The sequence below is a fragment of the Somniosus microcephalus genome, chromosome 6 (assembly GCF_052327205.1).
Source record: "Somniosus microcephalus isolate GS21.2 chromosome 6, FLI_Smic_1.0, whole genome shotgun sequence".
Taxonomy (NCBI): domain Eukaryota; kingdom Metazoa; phylum Chordata; class Chondrichthyes; order Squaliformes; family Somniosidae; genus Somniosus; species Somniosus microcephalus.
Window position 1 is genome coordinate 35,525,238 of NC_140992.1, and position 21,963 is coordinate 35,547,200.

At 44.0% G+C, this 21,963-nt stretch overlaps 1 protein-coding gene across 1 annotated transcript in view; it reads right to left on the reverse strand.

Annotated features, from left to right (window-relative positions):
- Window positions 1-21,963, reverse strand: part of LOC147115601 (very long-chain specific acyl-CoA dehydrogenase, mitochondrial-like) — a 76,217-nt gene that overhangs the window by 32,676 nt on the left and 21,578 nt on the right. Inside the window, exons 3-8 of the mRNA XM_085989981.1 lie at window positions 20,058-20,121; window positions 11,912-12,047; window positions 6,663-6,807; window positions 5,514-5,637; window positions 4,699-4,821; window positions 1,401-1,599 (exon numbers count right to left, since the gene is read on the reverse strand). Coding sequence (XP_085846107.1) covers window positions 1,401-1,599; window positions 4,699-4,821; window positions 5,514-5,637; window positions 6,663-6,807; window positions 11,912-12,047; window positions 20,058-20,121 — 791 coding nt within the window. The remainder of the gene's footprint in view (window positions 1-1,400; window positions 1,600-4,698; window positions 4,822-5,513; window positions 5,638-6,662; window positions 6,808-11,911; window positions 12,048-20,057; window positions 20,122-21,963) is intronic.

A 21,963-nucleotide genomic window follows, 5' to 3' on the forward strand; every position in this document is an offset into this window, starting at 1 on the left:
ACCACCCCCTCACCTCCCCCCCCCAAATTAATTAAGTAGCCTGACCCCACCCTGGCATCAAAAACTCTGGCAGTGTTGAGCTCTTTTTCCACCCATGGATCACAATTTTGTTTTCTGCTGCAGACCGGGAACCATAGAAATTCAGGCCTGTAATATTGTTTTGAGTTGTTTGAGATCTGGAGTAATTCAATGTTTCACTGTATCACTGTGCTGCAACATGGTAAGATTTCTCAAGGACAAAAGAGTATGTTAACTAACTACAATTTTATAAGTCCAGCCAGACACTGTACAATCATTTAAAACCATTAAAAGATCACGCCATAAGGAGTTCAGAATGACGTTGCTAACACATCTGCAACCATCTGGAGCTTCAATAGGATGACTTCTCCTCAAATGTTTGCAGATCTACAGACCCGGGTGTCAGCCTACAGCATAAATGAAGGAGAAAGGTTCCGTTGTACATGGTGAAGGATGTACAGACTGCTTCCTATTCCATTTATAGTGGTAAAAAAAAAGAAAATCCATTCTCACATGGCATGGAATCTACTGACCTAGGTCCGAGTCCAGATCACATTATTATGAAAGGTTCCATCACATGTTTGGGAGGAATTTATCAATCTTAATTTAGGCTTCCAAATATGCACAGCTTTTGACAGATCATTTAACTCTTTCTACAGGCAGAGCTGTTAACGTGTATGTTTTCCTGAATCAAATCTAATATATCAACAATTTCTACTTGAAATGGCAGCACTGTGTTTTATGCCCTAATCTTTCTTTCTGACTATAATCCAGGAAGAGATCAAAATGTCTGCAAAATCTCTTTACATTTTGGTCACATGATCTGCAAATCAACTTATCATCAAAAGCTTAAAATTCCTTGTGTACTACATTTAACTACTGTAGTTCAGACGGGCACTGTTCAGAGTCCAAGCACATGATGTAGGCATTACAGCTAAGAAAAATTCCAGCTTAGAAACATGTATTTCAGTAAGTGCAGGTACAGCACTAGAAAATTCAATTTGCCAAGAGCCAACTCTGGCAAGGCTGCAAACCTAAGCAACTTTCTACCTTGCAAACAGCATCAGTAAGTTTCCCCCCTCCAAATTGTTTCTGATCCTTTTTAATCCCTTTTATAATTAAATTCCTCTATTTAACGTTTACATAACAATTCTGGTCTGTAGATGAGTTAAAAAATAAAAGTTCTAATTGCCAAGCAGTGGGCAGCTTTTACAGTTTACCTGCACGGAGCTGTGCACACTAGACGCAGCATAAAAAGGTAATACTGAAGACAAAGATTAATATGTACCTGTGGCGCCATTGCTTCGTATGTTTAAATGCATGGTCGGATGCAAGGCATTTGCATACAAGAAGATTTAAATATAAAACAAATGTATACTTACTGCTTTGGAAATTGCGCCAATCATTGTTCCTGAGAGAGCAGCCGCCATGCCAAATCGACCACTGTTCAGTATGTTCATGGCTACTTTAAACCCACCTCCAACCTCACCTAGCAGGTTTTCTTCCGGCACTTTGACATTGTCAAAGTAAACCTCGGCTGTGTTAGAAGCTTTGATTCCCATCTTCTTTTCAGGAGGACCACTGAATCAAAAACAATAACAATATGGTCATCATTGTCTGAGGCACATCGTGTCATCACAATGCATCAGGAACTGAGGAAGGTCTAAGTAGAACAAGGAGAAGAATCCATTTTTAATTTTAAAAAAATTAAAGTATGAAAAAAATTATTTTGTTCCCTTCCCTTCCTCCAAAACTCTGCACTTACACCATCCCGAGAAGGCAAGCAAGTAACAGTGTCCAAAGACCTCTACCAATTCTGCTTTGTAACTATGTGTGCGCTTTGTGGGTTGGGTTCACTCAATACTTTTGATTTTTCCATACAGAATATCAAGGATAGTCAGAAGTCCTCAACATATTGCACCGTAGAATGATAGAATGCAGATTTGTGCCCGTGATCCTTCGCACAAGATAGTTCCCAATGCTAGCCACACCAATCATCAAGGGTACCAAGTAGAGGTCAAGCACTGCCCACGGGGAAGGAAATGCAGGGAGAACAGTACAGGAGGCCGAGGACAGAGGAGCCAGAGTGGGAGTGGGATGGCGATTTAAAATGGCAAGTGACCGGAAACTCAGGGTCATGCTTGCGGACTGAACGGAGGTGTTGATTTTCTAGAATACCAAAACATTTCATTTGATACAACTCCCCTAAATATAGGTCCATGTTGGTGAAAGGGTTAATGTAAATTCCCAGTACAAATCACTAGCAGTAAACCGTTTACATATCTAACAAGTATTGTCTAATCTAGGTTTGACTTGAATGCCAGCTGTCTGCTAAGATGCTATAGAAAGGACAGTCAAAATAATAAAATAAAAGGACAGTGAAGTATTGATATTCTGCCACTAGATGTCACTGGCACATTTAGTAAATAGTATAATAGCAAAATACTGCAGATGTTGGAAATCCGAAATTTTGAAGAAGGGTCAAACCCGAAACGTCAACTCAAATTTCTCTCCACGGATGTTGCCTGACTTGCTGAGTTTTTCCAGCATTTTCTGTTGTTATTTAGTAAATAGTATAACCTTGCATCTAACCAAGCTAAGGACATGTGCAGTTGAACGTTAATACATCATGAACTTTTTATTCACTGGAATCTAATACTACAGGAGTGTCCAAACTTTTTGTTTCCATGGGCCTCAAAGGTGTATCATGAATCCTCGGTGGTGATATTTGACAGCTCAATCCATGTTCTTGTTAATTTTCTATCTTTGATACTGTTGTTACTAACAGATCTTGGTGTTCTGGTCCAGGATTTATCTAGACATGAGGCAACAGCACAAGGAATGGCCTTTCCAAAACTCCTGACCCACAAAATTTGAACAGTACAAATCATGCAAATAAGAAATAAGTGCAAATAGCACAGGTATGTGTGGGTTTCAAGGGTCAAATTGCCAGGATTCGAGGGCTTACGTGGCCCATGGGTTGTAGCTTGGACATCCCTGAAATGAGGGAGAAAGATGCACATGAAAATTTATTTAAAAGTTTTGTACTTACAAACTGTGTGTCAATTCTACCTTGCTTCCCCATATTCTCAGTAATTGCCTCAGTGATGATGACTGGGCTAAATTCAAACATGTTTCTTACATTATTTGTTCAGCCTGTAGTTATTTGTAAGGAAAACAGCAGTATATACTCTAGCAGGGTATAGATTCTGGATATTCAGGTTTTGCGCAATAGGTTTTAATGATAGACTTATTAACTGTTGAAGTGTCAAGTGCACAGCGATTTACTTAGCAAACTGTTATGATCACTTATTATTGATGTCGATGTCAATTACTGTCTTTGGTATGAGCGAGAAAAAGTTTGGAGGAAAAACGTCACCAACAGTCAAATATATAAGAGAAACAGATTGTTAAAGCTCCTCCTGACGTTCAAGGGAACAAGATCTGACCTAATATTACCAGGTACTGGCAATCATTTTTGGCAACAAATGAGGGATAGTGCTATAATCGGGGTGGGCAGTAGATACTTAACCAAAGAAACACTTTTAACATAGAAACATAGAAACATAGAAGATAGGAGCAGGAGTAGGCCATTCGGCCCCTCGAGCCTGCTCCACCATTCAATGCAATCATGGCTGATCATCCAAATTCAGTACCTGGTCCCTGCTTTCTCCCCATACCCCTTGATCCCTTTAGCCTTAAGAAATATATCCAACTTCTTCTTGAATATATTTAATGAACTGGCCTCCACTGCCCTCTGTGGTAGCGAGTTCCACAGGTTCACCACTCTCTGGGTGAAGAAATTCCTCCTCATTTCTGTCCTAAATGGCCTACCCTTTATCCTTAGACTGTGTCCCCTGGTTCTGGACTCCCCGACTATCGGGAACATCCTTCCTGCATCTAGTCTGTCCAGTCCTGTCAGAATTTTATAAGTTTCAATGAGATCACCTCTCATTCTTCTAAACTCCAGCGAGTACAAGTCCAATCGACCCAATCTCTCCTCATACGTCATTCCTGCCATCCCAGGCATCAGCCTGGTGACTCTTCGCTGAACTCCTTCCATGGCAAGAACATCCTTCCTCAGATAAGGTGACCAAAACTGCACACAATACTCAAGATGTGGTCTCACCAAGGCGCTGTACAACTGCAGCAAGACATCCTTGTTCCTGTACTCAAACCCTCTCGCTACGAAGGCCAACATACCATTTGCCTTCTTAACCGCCTGCTGCACCTGCATGCTTACCTTCAGCGACTGGTGCACAAGGACACCCAGGTCTCGTTGCACTTCCCCTTCTCCCAATCTATTGCCATTTAGATAATAATCTGCCTTCCTGTTTTTGCCACCAAAGTGGATAACTTCACAATTATCCACGTTATATTGCATCTGCCATGTTTCTGCCCAATCACCCAACATGTCCAAATCATCCTGGAGTTTCTCAACATCCTCCTCACAGCACACACATCCACCCAGCTTTGTGTCGTCTGCAAATTTGGAGATATTACATCTAGTTCCCTTGTCCAGATCATTTATATATATTGTGAATAGCTGGGGTCCAAGGACCGATCCCTGCGGTACCGCACTAGTCACTGCCTGCCATTCGGAAAAGGACCCGTTTATTCCAAAATTCTCAGCAGAAAATTGAGATATAAAAATTCCTTTAAATTAATTTTTCACTTAACTGAGTCACTCCTCCAAATTTTCTCTCCACAATAAATGCCGTGATCTTGTCCTTTTTTCCAGTGTGTTTATCCTTGACAACAGTTTTGGCAAACACAGCGAAGATCTCTGCCATGCCCCCATTACTGAAAGAAATTCATATATAAATAGCTGAAGAAAATATTCAGTCTCTAAGCAATTAGTTCTCTTCTCCCTGCCCAAAAAAGTTATTACCAACAGCTTAACCCTTTGATGAGGAGCAATATCCAGTCAGGCAACTTGATTTTACATCCCAACAATTTTATTGGATCTACAGACCTAAAGCATCCAATACGAGAGGAGTTGAAGTTTATACTAGGTCCAATGGATTCAGGAGCCTGGATTTTCCTGTTTGGAGTAGCGTTTCTGTGGGGCGGTACTTCTGCCAACCACACTGTGCCCACCCCAGTCCCAACCCTAGGTCAGGCCTCACTAGAGATGCAATGAAAGCTCCCAGTGGGATTCCTGCTGTTGAGATTAAGCAGGACCCCGCCAGCGCCAGCAAAGAAACTCCAGAGATGATGCAGTGGGGACACTATTGCAGCACCCGAAGGTCCGATGAAGGACTTAAAGGGGTAGAAACCCCATGAAGATCGGAATGAGGCCTCCCATTGTAGGTCTCACCCGAGAGCGAGGCCTTCAGCAGGTACGTCTTTGGGGCCTCTCCATCCATTTGGGTATTTACCATCACTTCTCAGGACTTCCCACCATCTACTACATGGTGCACCCAGGAAGCAGCAAAATTCTCTAATCATGTCACACTTTCAATATTGATACTGGTAATACAGTCGACGCTCACCTAATCCAGAGTTTGCCCCCATTCAGAATGTAGTGTTTGCCCTTCTTCACAGCAGTTGTTTTTATAGAGGCTGCATCGGAGCCACTAGCTGTCTCAGTGAAACAGAAGGCAGCAATTCTCTTACCTACAAATGGACAATAAAAAAAAATGAAAATGCTCTATCTAGTGGGAAAAAGAAGTTCAGTGGATTAGACATGTTCTTTCACGTCTAGGACCTGGGTTGAAATCCAGCTTAATGGGATAAAAGTCTTTTCAGTCTGCTGGTGATAAGCCTCCGACATGAAATGAGTTTTGGCAGTCTTAATCCAGTTCCTGTAGGTATAGGCCCATGGCACAAACGGCCCCCAAATGGTGCTAAACTCACAATCTCACTTACAGAAGTCATAGGATGACTAATTTGGAAAATATAAAAATGTAAACGCTTGTGTAGTAAGGGGGAGAAGTAGAGGGAACATTTTCTCTGCATGCTTTCTCTTAATTTGCATATCAGTGGATAATAATCAGGAGACTGAATGCTGAGCAATCTGAGTCCTCTTTCAGCAGATTGCATGGATGAGGAGGAGAGGATAGGGTGGATGGGTTAGATAGTAGATGATCCAACCTTGCTGGACCAACTGCTCTTTTCCTACCCTTTTCTTATGTAACCCCCACCATTGCCCAAGAATTGTATCATCCCAGGCGAGATCAGCTAACTCAGCACAGAATCAGGATTTATCTATTGAGTCAATGCAAGGGCTTCCAGATTGCATCGTGAAATGATGAACCTATATCTGTAGATATCTTTATTCTCCAGGTGATAGTCCAGCTTCAGTTCTTCAAAGAATCTTAGTGAAATGCCCAAAATGAACCGCGAAATCTCTCTGGTCATAAAGCTTCCAAGGTTTAAATTCTACATCTAAATCGCAAGAATCAAACCATGGATTAAGCCTAATGAGCCCTGACTAGTAGGCACCTTTCAGGGTATAACATTTATGTATTGGCATCTAGCCCCTTAATGTATGCGAGAAGAATGGGCTTGTTCTAATACCCTCAGTCAACTTGTTTATATAACTAAACAAGAGGAAATTAAAGAACAATGCCTCTTCTGTACGTAGACAACAATAGATATCACACACCCTTGGAATTCCAATTGAAACTAGTCTCACCCACCTGATGCAAGTTCAGGCAAATATTTCTTCTTCTGTTCATCAGTGCCAAGCAATAGGATTCCTTTGAAGCCAATGGACTGATGAGCCCCAAGGGTGATGCCCACTCCAAGGTCATGATGACCAACAATTTCCACCAGCCTAGCATACTGCAAGAGTGTAGAGTTTAAAAATGAATTTTGATAACACAACAGAACACAAAATAAGTAAACATATGCAATTTATCATAATATGTAGAGGAATCAAACAAAAGTTGATAATTATATTATAAGACCATTAACATCCTATAAACTTCCTGAAGAGAGAGCAGGTAAGTGGCAGTTTTTCCTACAGCTTTTGCCAGAATGTACAACTGGATTGCTTTCTTACCAGAAGATTTCTGTGCATTTTCAAGACTAGAAGGACAGGAGCCCAAGGGCAGTTTCAGCCAGATGGTGAGAGACCAAAGAGGTAAGCACAGAACTTTGGTGACATTGGCATCAAAGTCCTCATGGACAAGGTGTGGCTGAGGAGAGATGGTCTGCTGGGTTTGCAGGGAAAGAAACTAATGAAGGGCATTTTCTTGTGAAGAAATAGCCATATTCAGAAAAATACACCATCCTATGAACAGAATTTTGACTTATTAAAACATGACATACTGGGCCTGGAAGTCTGGAAGCCTTAGCAATCAAAAACTGTAAACAGCATATAGGCTTTTGAGATAAGATGGGTTGTTGACACTGAAACAATAGCCCTAATGAAGCAGCAGGTTGGAGGTTCCAGGAAGTCTGCAGCTTGGAAAGAAGACAATGGCCATACCCAGTTTAAGTGTTACAAGCCAACACTTCGGAAAGAAACACAGAACATTAAAGAAACATGTGCCTTTGTAAAAATTACATCAAATGAAACATGGAGACACGATTATATGGTACAACCAACTGAGGTAAATAAGAATTGCATAGATCACCCTAGTTGAGGTGTTTTTAATTTATACATTGTAAAAAGAATTGCACAGAATGCCTTCGTAAAAATAACATCAAATGAAACACGGGAGGCAACAGTCATCACACTGTTTTTGTGCTGAACTTGGAACACCTAGGAGACACGGAGTCTGTGTTGCAACCAGTTGAGGTGTTCTAAATGCAAAAGATACCAACAGGAGACTCTAATAAAAATGACATCAAATAGAACCACTGCTGTCACATTGTTTTTATGATAAGCTTGAGACACCTACACAGCAGACATAATTCTGCAAGCTACCAGCTGAACTGAAGTCAACAGAAAAATGACTAGAGATAATTAGCTTACATCAGCAGAAAACTTCAAAGGATATACCACTGCAGAAAGGGTATAAATATAGAACTTTCAAATGGGTTTGGAGGCGCAAGTGGTGGGAAAATTGCAGAATCGGCGGGCAGGAACCGATCCCGCCCCCAACGCACCTCCGTGCCAATGTCCCAGGAGGCGGGTATCCGACCTGTGCTGGGAGCCGCCTCCCCGAGGTGGGAAGGGGATTAATGCCAATTAACTGCTTGTTAACAGGTAGTTAACATGCAGTTTTTTGCCTGATCCCTATTTTTAACCCTGAAGTGTGGGCTTCCCGACGACTCCGAACCACGCCAAGTTAGCAAGGCGGACCGTCGGTCTGAAGGGGTTGGAGGGGTCGAGATGTCCGTTGTGCAGGTGAGTGATGGGTGCATGTGTGCAGAGGTAAGTGTGTGAGGTAAATGTAAAGTGTTTTAATAGGTTTTACTTACCTTTACTTTCTCCTGCAGGCTTCCTCGCTTCAGTTCTCGGGAGTCCCCCAGCTCACCGGCACAGAAAGCAGAATGGCCGCTGAACTGTCAAAAGCTGCAGCCTTTGCTTTCTGGTCTGGAGAGCTCTCTAACTGAGTCTGAGTAGAAGGACTCAAGTTAGAAGACAGATTGTCAGTGTTTGACCGCTTCACAGAGCTGTCAAACACTGATTTTTCATCTGTCAAAAGCTCTTGACAGATGAAATGTCAATTGCTGACATCACCAGTAACCAGGTGTCCCTTAATTGGCCTGCTGAGCCCGCTGGGTGGGCTTAACAAGGTCAATCAAGGGAAAATAGCATGGGTTGGCCACAAGTCGATGGAGGCAGGACTACAACCCAAAAAGTGGGAGTCCCACCTCCATCACGTCTCCATTGATAAATTCAAGCCCTTTGAGTCTCAGGTATCAAAGGTATTTGATTTTGGTGGATGTCCTGGAATAAGACTAAGAAATGTAAAAATGTAACGAAGTTAAGATTTGAGAATAAGGATCTCTAATAATAGAATTGTAAGTTTTCTGTATTTGGAACTGTTAATGTTGTGATTGAATCACCAGCTGTAAGTTACATGTCAGTTCTTTAATAAATCTATAATTTTTTAGAATTGTCTCACATAGTACTTATGTATCAAACTCGTGAACTCAATCTCTGTACACTCTTTGGTGAGGAGTTGCAGAATTCTGGATGAGTTTCCAGACCCTCATAATATCCAGAAGGTTACAGTCGAGTTAAACTTATTAAAAGTGCTATCTGGAGGATGGTAACATCTTCAGGCTGTTCCTTTCCTTTAGGGAGAGAGAGTCTGGACCTTTGGACCCAATTAAGCATCTTTAGGATTCGGCTACCTCTAACTTTAGTTGAAGGTGAATGTCTGGGGAATACGCCTGATCTGGGGTAGCCCAAAAGGGGCTAGGACTAGTAACAATCCTTTCATTCTAAGCTATGTGGAGTGAGGTAGCAGTGGCACTGATCGTCACCTCCTTCACCCCCAGGGTACCTTACCAGTGTCTCAAAAAAAATCAATCTCCTTTTGAGGGTGGGCAAGTTAAAAGAACTGGCACAGTTCCCTTTTCACTGGGCACCGCCACACTGATCGCCCTTTTTGCCAATGGGGAGCTTTTGGAGGCGGGACTCCCACTTGTCGGGTTTTAGTCCCGTCTCCATCGACTTCTGGCCAACCCACACTATTTTCCCTTGATTGACCTTGTTAAGATCGCCCAGCGAGCTTAGCAGGCCAATTAAGGGGAAGCTGGTTACAGAGAACGTCAGTGTATGACGTTTCATCTGTCAAAATTTTGACAGATGAATTATCATCATTTGACAGCTCTATGAAGCTGTCAAACATTGACATTCTCTGTAGTTTGATGAGTTCTTGAATTCAAGACTCATCAAACCTCATTCTTTAGCAGAAATTAGATGGTTGTTGCATTGGAGAATGCAGCAGCCATCTGTCATCTCTGCCGTGGAGATGCGAGACTCCCACATCCCCAATGATTGAAACCTGCAGGAAGAAACAAAGGTAAGTAAACTTTTTCTAACACTTTCCATTTACCTCACATACTCACCTCTCCACACTTGCACCCATCACTTACCTTCAGAGCGCACTTTTGCACCCCTCCAACCCCCGCAGATCCACTGCTCGCCTCGGTGACCCTGGCAGGGTTCGCAGCCTTTGGGAAGCCCACACTTGTGTGGGTAAAATGGGGATAATCCTCTTATCTGCCTGCAGTTAAGTGGCTGTAATCCCCTTCCCACCTCCAAGGAGACAGGACCCGGCGCGGGTCGGCTACCCGCCTCCTGGCAAGATGGCACGGAGGCGGGTTGGGCACCCGCCCCCAGATTCTGCCATTTTCCCAGCAGTCCCGCCTCCATACCCGCCTCCCCAGGGCTGGCAAGATCATGCCCCATGTTTCAATGGCTCTCTAACTTTTCCATCAGCAACCTTTGGAACTCCTCTCACAAGCCTTACTTGAGCCTTTATAACATTCATCCTCTCCTCTGACCGGGGCCTTCCAACACATCTACTTGATATTGCATCAGCTGTCTGCTGCCACCTGGGAGAATGCTTCAGAGACTTGCTTTCACCTCATGCTGTAACTCGTGTTACAGGAAACATTAGCTGGGAGAGGTAGGTGACTAACATGAGCTAACAAGATGCATGAACTAATCTTTTACAAGGGGCAAGCTATGGAGCCCCTGGGAGGTATTCCATCCTAGCTGTTGATGATGGCAAGCTCAGTGTGCCAGTGCCTGCACCTGCTATAGTACTTTAAAGAACCAAGTTGTCATTAAACTCTAGCACTGTATCTATCTTGTCACTCTCCCTGGGTACTGCACACCCATTTTCAACTGCCTTCCTCTTTGTAGATTCATCACAGTAATTAGAGGCAGGTAAAGAGGAAGATAATGATGAGGATAATGATGAGGAGAATGAAAAAGAAAGAAAATATTTTGGGGGTCCGGAAGATGCTGATCCTGTGCCAATAGCCTTCCCCCTCCCCCTCCCCCATTAACTTCACCCCCTGATTCACTGGCCTTCTCTATCCTATGCACCAACTCAGATACTTTCACCTGGGGAGATCTTCTTTGTTCCCTTATGTTTTCCTTTTCCTCTTCCTCCCCCATCCAGACTGCAGACAGACGGGCTGCAATAGGTAAACCCATGATGTTCTATTGTATCCTTTACTGTGGGTAAGGGTCAAAATTTCAGCAGTGAGGAGCATCCCTCTCTGTCAGTTTAAAGTCCAATTCGCTAGCTCCCCACAGCAAAATAAAACTCTAAAATATGCAGGCAAACCAGAGAGGTGGGCAAAATTTGTCATAGTTGTAGGCACCTTTATAAGGAGCACTTCCGCCAGGCTCAGCTGATTCTGGCACACTACTGTGGCTCGTTTATCTGCACATAAGTTACACTGAGTGCAGTTGGGGTATTCCAGCATCTTATAGGAATTCCAAAATCTTACACCATCCTATCACTTCCACCTCTTTTGCATGTGTGCGCTGCTGGAGGGATGGATGGAGGAAATGTGTTCCCCATTCTGCCACAGGGCCAGGAATTTCAACTGAGAATGGAGTGAAAACCCAGCAGAAATGGATCATGCCCCAAAATTCACGACCCTGAAAATGACGTGCACCCAGATCTCACCCTAACTTACCAAAACAAACAAGGAAATTCAGTAACATGGAACCACTATACAATATTAATTCAAATACAGCAAATAAAATCTGCTTATAACCTAAAATTTCAAGTTATGGTTTATCTCTTTCCACTTTCTTTGAAAGATACTTTTAAAGTTTTAGTGAAGATAACAGGAATATGATTGTGGCAAGAATATTCTTATCAACTTTTACTCTCTTAAGGAGTAGAAAAACAAGAATTTATTTCAAGTACCCCTGTAGTGTTCTATGTTCTAAGTTGGTTACAGATATGTCTGCCTGGATCTATTCTAGAGTTCAAACCTTTATAAATGTAGCTATTACCTGAGTATTGCTGAGCCCCAAACCCCCATGTTCAACAGGAACTTGCAGCCCAAAAGCTCCCATTTCCTTTAATCCTTCCATGGTCTCATCCTCCACCTTCCCCAGACTATCATTCATAGCAGCATTATTGACCTCATAGAACAAAACGCAGCAATTAAAACTCAGCATCATAACGACTACATTTCCTGTTCTGTTTTTCTTGTCTACTTTCTCTGGGAAATGCGCGAGCCTTGATAGCAAGCGTTGGTTGGCTTTCGGTCATAGAAACATAGAAACATAGAATATAGGAGCAGGAGTAGGCCATTCGGCCCTTCGAGCCTGCTCCGCCATTCAATGAGATCATGGCTGATCATCCAAATTCAGTACCCGGTCCCTGCCTTCTCCCCCTATCCCTTGATCCCTTTAGCCTCAAGAAATATATCCAACTCTTTCTTGAATATATTTAATGAACTGGCCTCCACCGCCCTCTGTGGCAGAGAATTCCACAGGTTCACCACTCTCTGGGTGAAGAAATTCCTCCTCATTTCAGTCCTAAATGGCTTACCCCTTATCCTTAGACTATGACCCCTGGTTCTGGACTCCCCGGCCATCCGAAACATCCTTCCTGCATCTAGTCTGTCCAGACCTGACAGAATTTTATAGGTTTCGATGAGATCCCCTCTCAATCTTCTAAACTCCAGTGAGTATAAGCCCAATCAACACAATCTCTCCTCATACGTCATTCCTGCCATCCCAGGTATCAGCCTGGTGAATCTTCGCTGCACTCCCTCCATGGCAAGAACGTCCTTCCTCAGGTAAGGTGACCAAAACTGCACACAATACTCAAGGTGCGGTCTCACCAAGGCCCTGTACAACTGTAGCAAGACATCCTTGTTCCTGTACTCGAACCCTCTTGCTACGAAGGCCAACATACCATTTGCCTTCTTAACCGCCTACTGCACCTGCATGCTTACCTTCAGCGACTGGTGCACAATAACACCCAGGTCTCTTTGCACTTCTCCTTCTCCCAATCTATTGCCATTCAAATAATAATCTGCCTTCCTGTTTTTGCCACCAAAGTGGATAACCTCACATTTATCCACATTATAGTGCATTTGCCATGTTTCTGCCCAATCACCCAACCTGTCCAAATCATACTGGAGTTTCACGACATCCTCCTCACAGCTTACCCTCCCACCCAGCTTTGTGTCGTCTGCAAATTTGGAGATATTACATCCAATTCCCTCGTCCAGATCATTAATATATATTGTGAACAGCTGGGGTCCTAGGACCGATCCTTGCGGTACCCCACTAGTCACTGCCTGCCACTCAGAAAACGACCCGTTTATTCCAACTCTTTGCTTTCTGTCCGCCAACCAGTTCTCTATCCAAGTCAATACCTTGCCCCCAATCCCATGTGCCTTAATTTTGCACGCTAATCTCTTATGTGGGACCTTATCGAAAGCCTTCTGAAAGTCCAAATACACCACATCCACTGGTTCTCCCTTATCTATTTTACCAGTTACATCCTCAAAAAATTCCAGTAGATTAGTCAAGCATGATTTACCTTTTGTAAATCCATGTTGACTTTGTCCGATCCTGTCACTGTTTTCCAAGTGCTCTGCTATTACGTCTTTTATAATAGACTCCAGCATTTTCCCCACTACCGATGTCAGGCTTACCGGTCTATAATTCCCTGCTTTTTTTCTACCACCTTTTTTGAATAGTGGGGTAACATTAGCTACCCTCCAATCCATGGGTACCGTTGCAGAATCTATCGAGTTCTGGAAGATGACCAGCAATGCATCTACTATCTCTAGAGCCACTTCCTTAAGTACCCTGGGATGTAGACCATCAGGCCCTGGGGATTTATTGGCCTTCAGTCCCATCAATTTTCCTAACACCATTTCCCTACAAATACTGATTTCTTTCAGTTCCTCCCTTTCATCAGACCCTATGTTCCCCGACATCTCTGGGAGGTTATTTGTGTCCTCCTTTGTGAAGACAGAACCAAAGTATGTATTTAGTTGGTCTGCCATTTCCTTGTTTCCCATTATAAATTCCCCTGATTCTGACTGTAACGGACCTACGCTTGACTTCACCAATCTTTTTCTCTTCACATATCTATAAAAGCTTTTACAGTCAGTTTTTATGTTCCCTGATAGCTTACTCTCATATTCTATTTTCCCTTTCTTAATTAATCCCTTTGTCCTCCTTTGTTGACTCCCAAACTGCTCCCAATCCTCAGGATTATTGCTTTTTCTAGCCAATTTATATGTCCTTGGATCTTATGCTATCCCTAATTTCCCTTGTTAGCCACGGTTGAGTCACCTTTTTTGTTTTATTTTTATGCCAAACTGGGATGAACAAATTCTGTAGCTCATCCATTCGGTCTTTGAATGTTTGCCATTGCCTATCCACTGTCAACCCTTTGAGTGCCATTCCCCAATCAATCCTACCCAACTCGCTCCTCAGACCATCGTAGTTTTCTTTATTTAAATTGAGGACCCTTGTCTCTGAGTCAACTACTTCATTCTCCATCTTAATGAAGAATTCGATCATATTATGATCGCTCCGACCCAAGGGGCCTCGTACAACAAGATTGCTAATTAATCCTTTCTCGTTACATAATACCCAGTCTAAGATGGCCTGATCTCTGGTTGGTTCCTCGACATATTGGTCCAGGAAACCATCCTGATGTATAAAAAAGAGTCTCACACATCAAGGAACTTTAAAGTAAGCTTTAAGCAACTTATTATACTATATACAAGAGCGGACTTCACCATGCCTCTAGGAGAAGCCCTTTTACTATACTGAGCAGTTCAGTATTTATACTAGTCCAAACACAGGAAGTGACATATGCACAGAGTTCACAGTTCACAGGAAGTGATGTGCACATAACTTCATCCGGACGTTTATTTATTATTATTACATTCTTCCCTCCTGCGAGATTAGAAGGCTGTGGTCTTCCTTTTATTCCGCAGCCGCCGAACGAGGAAGAGTCGCACCCGTTTGGGTTCCCGTCGTAGAGGGTCTCTGGTCCGCTTACATGCTGTTGGCCATTGGTCAGCGTCTGTGTGGCCTGGATTACCCTGTGAAGGGTCGGGGAGATCATGGCTTCGTGTATGAGCCCCAATAGGTGCAGAGTCGGTCTGTCTCTGTTCAGAGGGAGGTGCAGAGCTGGTCTGTGGTGGATCAGTACTTTGGTGCGCGGTACTGGGAGGGTCGCAACTTTGAGTACGGGGTTCTACCGGCACCAAGCTAGTTGGTGTCAGATCAGGATCCTGGAGAGGGGTACCCGGTAGGTTCCAAGAGGCTCCTGGTAAAATACCATCACTCGATGTCCCACTAGGTCCTGGTGGGCAGGGAGCCAGATCCCGTAATGATACGGTAGATTCTCGGCCATCGGGATATCGTATGTAGGCATAGGTGGGGTTGGCATCGGTTAGTTCGACCTCGTCTACGAGAGGGTCATTTTTAGACGTCTGAACGAATCTTCGGAGTAGTACAGGTCCAGGAGTAGTTAGCCATGACGGGAGGGATGTCCCATAAGATGAGCGACGCTGGAATCCAAAGAACCGCTCATGAGGTGTAGTATTTGTGGCTGTAGAAAGAAGGGACCGTATAGAGTGCAATGCATCCGGAAGCACTGCTTCCCATTGCTGGTTTGGTAGGCCCCGAGATCTTAAAGCAAGATGTACGGAATTCCAGATGATACCGTTATACCTCTCTACCTGCCCATTTCCGATGGGATGATATGGCGTTGTTTTGCTTGTAGCAATTCCCCGTTCTGAGAGGTAGTCCTTGAGTTCCCTTGACATAAAGGATGGACCCCGATCCGAGTGAATGTAAGCCGCCATGCCACAGAGGGAAAATACCTGCTCAAGGCAGCAGATTACTGTGGACGCCAGCATATTGGAGCAGGGGAAGGCAAACGGAAAACGTGAATATTCATCAATCATGGTGAGCAAATATGTGTTCCAAGTTGAAGAGGGCACTGGGCCCTTAAAATCGATGCTAAGTCGTTGCATCGGTTGGGTTGCGTGTATGAGCATACCATCTGAGGGGCGGAAGAACTGAGGTTTTAATTCTGCACAAAGCCGGCATTCTGAGCACATTTTCTTTACATCTCCAGTAGAAAAAGGGAGATTCCGTGATCGTACGAAATGTAGCATGCGCATAATGCCAGGATGACACAATCCATTATGGACATCTATGAGAGTAGAGGACGACATAGTGGAGCAGAATGCTCGTGTGAGGGTATCCGGGGCCACATTCTCCTTGCCAGGTCGATAGTGAATGGTGTAACCAAAAGAGGCCAGTTCCATCCTCCAAAGCTGTATTTTATTATTCTTAATTTTGGTTCGTTTTCGATTATCGAGCATGAAGGCGACTGATCGCTGGTCCATGATTAATGTAAAGTGCTGGCGAGCTAGGAAATGGTTCCACTTCCGTGCCGCCTCTATGATGGCTGTGGCTTCCTTCTCAACCGGAGGATAATGTAGCTCGGCACCTTGTAAGGTCCTGGACATAAATGCTACAGGACGACCTTCCTGATTTAGAGTAGCCGAGATCGCCACCTCCGAGGCATCACATTCGACTATGAAAGGGAGATTCTCATCGATGGAGTGAAGAGCCGCTTTCTCCAACTGTTTTTTGAGAAGGTTAAAGGCTGCAACAGCCGTTGTTTCCAATGGAAATGATCTAGCATGCAGCAAGGGTTGGATTTTGTCTGAAAAATGAGGAATCCATTTAGCGTAGTATGCAAACAAACCGAGAGCCCGACGTAAAGAAGCCGGATTCTTAGGTGATGGGAGCTCTTGGAGCGGGCGAAGTCTTTCTGGGTCTGGCTTAATGATACCATTGCCTATGCAGTAGCCAAGGATGTTGATGGTCGGTTGCGACTCAACAGATTTAGATTCATTCAAAGTTAAGTTACGGTGATGGAGGGCATCCCGAAATTTTTGAAGGTTGGCGTCGTGTTCCTGTTGATCGTGACCTGCAATAGTAATGTTATCAAGATAGGGAAAAGTGTCCCTTAAGTTTTCCTGCTTAACCAGGCCATCCATTGCCCATTGGAAGACAGCCACTCCATTAGTAACCCCGAATGGGAGGCGACGAAATTGGTACAGCCGTCCATTAGCCTCAAAGGCCGTGTACTGCTTATCTGAGACCTTCAAGGGTACCTGATGATAGGCACTTTTTAAATCGTAAGTTGAGAACACTTTGTATTCGGCCAGTTTATTAACCATATTATCAATGCGTGGCAATGGGTAGGCGTCCAAGTCAGTATATTGATTGATGGTTTGCGAATAATCAATGCATAGTCATTGTTTGTGAGGTTTTAGAGAGTTCTTGACGATGACGACTTGAGCCCGCCAGGGCGACGAACATGGTTCGATGATATCCTCTGCTAAAAGTCGAGAGATTTCAGCCTCAATAAAAGATTGGTCTTCCTGACTAAAGCGCCGCGATTTCATTATTATTGGTTTGCATCGAGGAGGAATACTGGCAAATAATGAGGGTCCATCAAGTGAAGCTGCTGATAATGCACAAAACGGTAATTTAGACAGTATATTAGAAATAGTAAGTCCAGGTTTGGATCCGCCGAACTCAATGGTGAGTTTCTTATGCTGTTTTTGAAAATCCAGCCCTAAGATGAGATCACTACATAAGTCCTTGAGCACCGAAAGTCAGGTGGAGGGATACATGCGACCATTAAGTGACATATCAATAATACAAAAGCCGGAGATTCTGGTATTAAGTGATGACTGAGCCATCGCAATTGCCTGGTCCGATGGGAAGATATGTAGTTTCAATTTCGCAACAACCTGTTCTCTAATGAAACTATCAGTACTTCCTGAGTCAATTAAGGCATCTAAGGCATGCCCATTAATTGAAACTTTTGTAGCTGCATGAAACAGGTTCTGTGGGCAAGCAGCTGTAATTGGTGTGGTTGCACAGAGTGGCTGAAACTCTAGGTGTGCTTCTTCGGGAGAGAGCTCGAGAGGAAGCTTGATAGGTCCTAGCCGGAGCATTTTGATAGGCCCTAATTGGGGCAGTTCGGTAGGCCTTAGCTGGATAGGCCCTCGTGGAGGCTCTTGATTGGCAAACTTTTGCAAAGTGTCCCTTTTTATCGCAATGACTGCAGATCGCATTGCGAGCAGGGCAGAATTTCCTAGGGTGAAAAGAATCTCCACAAAAGAAGCATTCCTTCCTAGATTGCCAAGAGGCTGCTAAAGTGGGGTCATCCTCCTCTTCTTCATCAGAATTATCATCAGGATTAGATTCCTCCATGATAGGGTTCACCTGAGGCCACTTGAATCGTCTGGTTGCAGTTACAGCAGCAGATCGAGATCTGGGCAGCTGATAGAGGTCTGCATTTTTCTTTGCCAAATCCAGAGAACAAGCCAGGTCAAAAGCTTTTTGTAGCTCAAGTGTTTTACTTTCTAGTAGACGCTGGCGTATAAATGGAGAGGCAATCCCGCAGATGAAAGCATCACGAATCATTTCTTCACGGTACAGCTCAGCCGAGGCTGCCTGAAAGTTACAATCTGCGCTGAGCCTGCGAAGTTCTTGAAGGAATTCGTTAATCGATTCCCCTGGCCCTTGTCGGGCTGTGGCCAGTAGATGTCTAGCATAGACCTCATTTGCAGTCTTGGCATATAGTTTTTTAAGTGCCCGGATCACCTCATCGTAATTATCCCATTCATCAACATATTCAAACACTGTCGGGGTCACATAGTTGATAAGTATCCTCAGTTTAGTAGAAGCATTCGCTTTACATTCATCAAGAAAATTCTCAAAAGTACGGTACCAATGCTTCCATACCCTGCCAGCTGCTGGTGCGTTTGGGTCCAAGTCCAGACGAGTAGGTTTAAGGATGTTTTCCATGATGGGTGGTTCCCTGGATCCTTAACTCCGAGTTTGTCCGAAGGTCTAGTATTTGTGAGTGTAAACACTAAGTTGCTTAAATTGATGTATAAAAAAAAGTCTCACACATCAAGGAACTTTAAAGTAAGCTTTAAGCAACTTATAATTATACTATATACAAGAGCGGACTTCACTATGCCTCTAGGAGAAGCCCTTTTACTATACTGAGCAGTTCAGTATTTATACTAGTCCAAACACAGGAAGTGACGTATGCACCGGAAGTGAGGTATGCACAGAGTTCACAGTTCACAGGAAGTGATGTGCACATAACTTCATCCGGAAGTTTATTTATTATTATTACACATCCCGTAAACACTCCAGGAATTCCTCCTCCACAGTATTGTTACTAATTTGGTTGGCCCAATCTATATGTAGATTAAAGTCACCCATGATAACTACTGTGCCCTTATTGCACGCTTCTTTAATTTCCCTTTTAATGCCATCCCCAACCTCAGCATTACTGTTTGGAGGTCTATATACCACTCCCACTAATGTTTTTTTCCCCTTAGTATTTCTCAATTCTACCCATACAGATTCCACGTCATCAGAGCTAATATCCTTCATTACAATTGTATCAATCCCTTCTTTAACCAGTAATGCTACCCCACCTCCCTTTCCTTTTTGCCACAGGAAGCATCACAGCTGAGCTGATCCTGTCCTTGCACGCCATCCACAGATGCACACTTTCAAGAGAGGTTGTGAGAAAAGGATTAGGAATTAGACATTTTTACCTCCCTCAACTGTAGCACCCCTAGGTTGTTGTGTCGGTACCTTTCTACCTGGACACAATTAGAACTCAGAACCCAGAGATTCAAGCATGAAGTGCTTTATTCAGGAAGGAAAGGGAAGTTCTGGAGAGTTCCGAACAAAGAGAGCTAAACTTAAACAAGAGAACACCCAACCATGTATCTGCTGTGACAGCGCCACCACAGGTGGGAGGAGAACACACAATGCATAACATGGGTCATGTTGGCTGAGAGCAGTTAACACAGATTGGGATCAAATAAAATTCCACGTGGCTCAGCAACTCAATGGATAAAGTTACTGAGTATGAAAAAGATTAAGTGAAATATTTATTTCGAACACATACAGTATGGCGTTAAAGCAGCGCTACATTAATGTTCTGGCACAGTCAGTCACCCTAATTATTCTGTATTTAACGACTAGAAACAGTCACTAAAGTCACAGTTACAAAAATAACATAAAAGGAGAAAACAGCATTATGTTACTTGCCAGGAAAAACTTGGAGACTGGGCCCACTAGCTCCTGAAGAAACTGTGACTGCTCACTGTTGAGAACTGCATGAAAGAACAACACGGAATTAGTATTTAAATTGAATTGTCAAAAAAAGAAAAATCCTCAATTTTAAGAAATCTCATGTAGATCAGATTTTCTTTACATCTCAAAACAGGCTGGAGCATTTTCTGCGCCAATTCCGCAATGGTTCCACTCTTACATTACTGATCATAACCAGAGCATCACTAGCAATGGCTTCCTGTCCATCCGTTGCACCGCTACCTCTGTAGTCCCCCAAGGATGTATCCTTCACCTTTCCTCTTCTATGTGCTTCCCCTTGCTGACATCATCCATAAGACATGGGGTCAGCTTCCACATGTAAGCTGATGACGCCCAGCTCTATCGGTCCACCAACTCCTTTGATCCCTTCCCCCCCACAGCCTCTGTGCTGTTGAACTGTTTGACAGACACCCAGGGGGCTGGATTTTACCAGCCCTGAGGAGGCAGGACTGCTGGGAAAATCCCCCAAAATGGGAGCGGGTCCCAAACCCGCTCCCAATCCGCCTCCAACCAATCTTCCCGGGAGTCGGGTCCCCGATTTGCGTAGGGTCCCGACTCCTAGAGGCGGGAAGAGGATTACAGCCACTTAACTGCCTGTTAACAGGTAGTTAACAGGCAATTAAGAGGCTTTTTCCCATTTTTCCACTGCTGCTGCGGGCTTCCCGACGTCGGGGGACCCCGCCAGGGAATGTGGGATGTGGATTTACTGTAATTTTTGTGTAAATATGACAGCTGCAGAAGTGGTTTAAAGGATTCAATGGGACACTGGTGAGTTGCAGAGGTAAGGAAAAGTTGTGAAAGTAATGTTTAATGTGTTTAGATGTTTCTACAGGTGACAAGCTGTGAAGTGTTTGTGTAGGCTCATTTCATTGGGAGAAGTGACAGATGGCTTCTGCAATCTCAGCTGCAGCTGTCATCTGTTTTATCCTAAGGAGAGAGTAATTGGAGAGCCTGGGTGCAAGGGCTCACCTTTGGACAGTGATTGTCAGCATTTGACAGCACCTCAATGCTGTCAAACACTGTCAAATCATCTGTCAAACAAGTGTGGTGCATATGCCTTTAAGAAAACCGGCTGATGAAGCGTCATCAAGTGACGTCATCTGACACCGGCTTTCCCTTAATTGGTTGGCAAGCCCACAGGGTGGACTTAACAAGGCCAATCAGGGGAAAATAGTGTCCGCTCATCCGACGTCGCTAGGGACGGGACTGGAACCCGAAAACCAGCAGTCCCACCTCGAACTCGGCCTTCCGGGTAAGATTCCGCCCCTAGTCTTGGATAAGCTGCAATTTCCTCCAGCAAAACATTGGGAAGACCGAAACCATTGTCTTCAGCGCCCATGCAAAATCGGTACCCTTGCCAATGACCCCATCCCTCTCCCTGACCACTGTTTCAGGTTCAACCAGACTCCTTGCAACCTTGGCATCCCCTTGAACCCCGAGCTGAGCTTCTAAACTCATACCCTCTCCATCACAAAAACTGCGATTTCCACATCCATAACCTCAGTCACCTCAGCCCCTACTTCAGTAAGCCTCATCAATACCTCTGTGGCCTCCAGACTCCACTATTCCAATACTCTCCTGGCCAGCTTTTCATCCTCCACGCTTTATATTTTAGCTGATCCTAAACTCTGATGCCCACCCGCTGTATTGCATCGAGTCCCGCTCTCCCATCACCCCTGTCCTCGGTGACCGACATTGTTCCCTGGTCCCTCAATGCCTCAATTTAAAAATTCTCATCCTTGTGTTTAAATCCCTTCATGCACTCGCTCGTCCCTATCTCTGTTATCTTCCTCCAGCCCTCCAATCCACCACCCCCCATTCTTCTGATTCTGAACTCTTGTGCA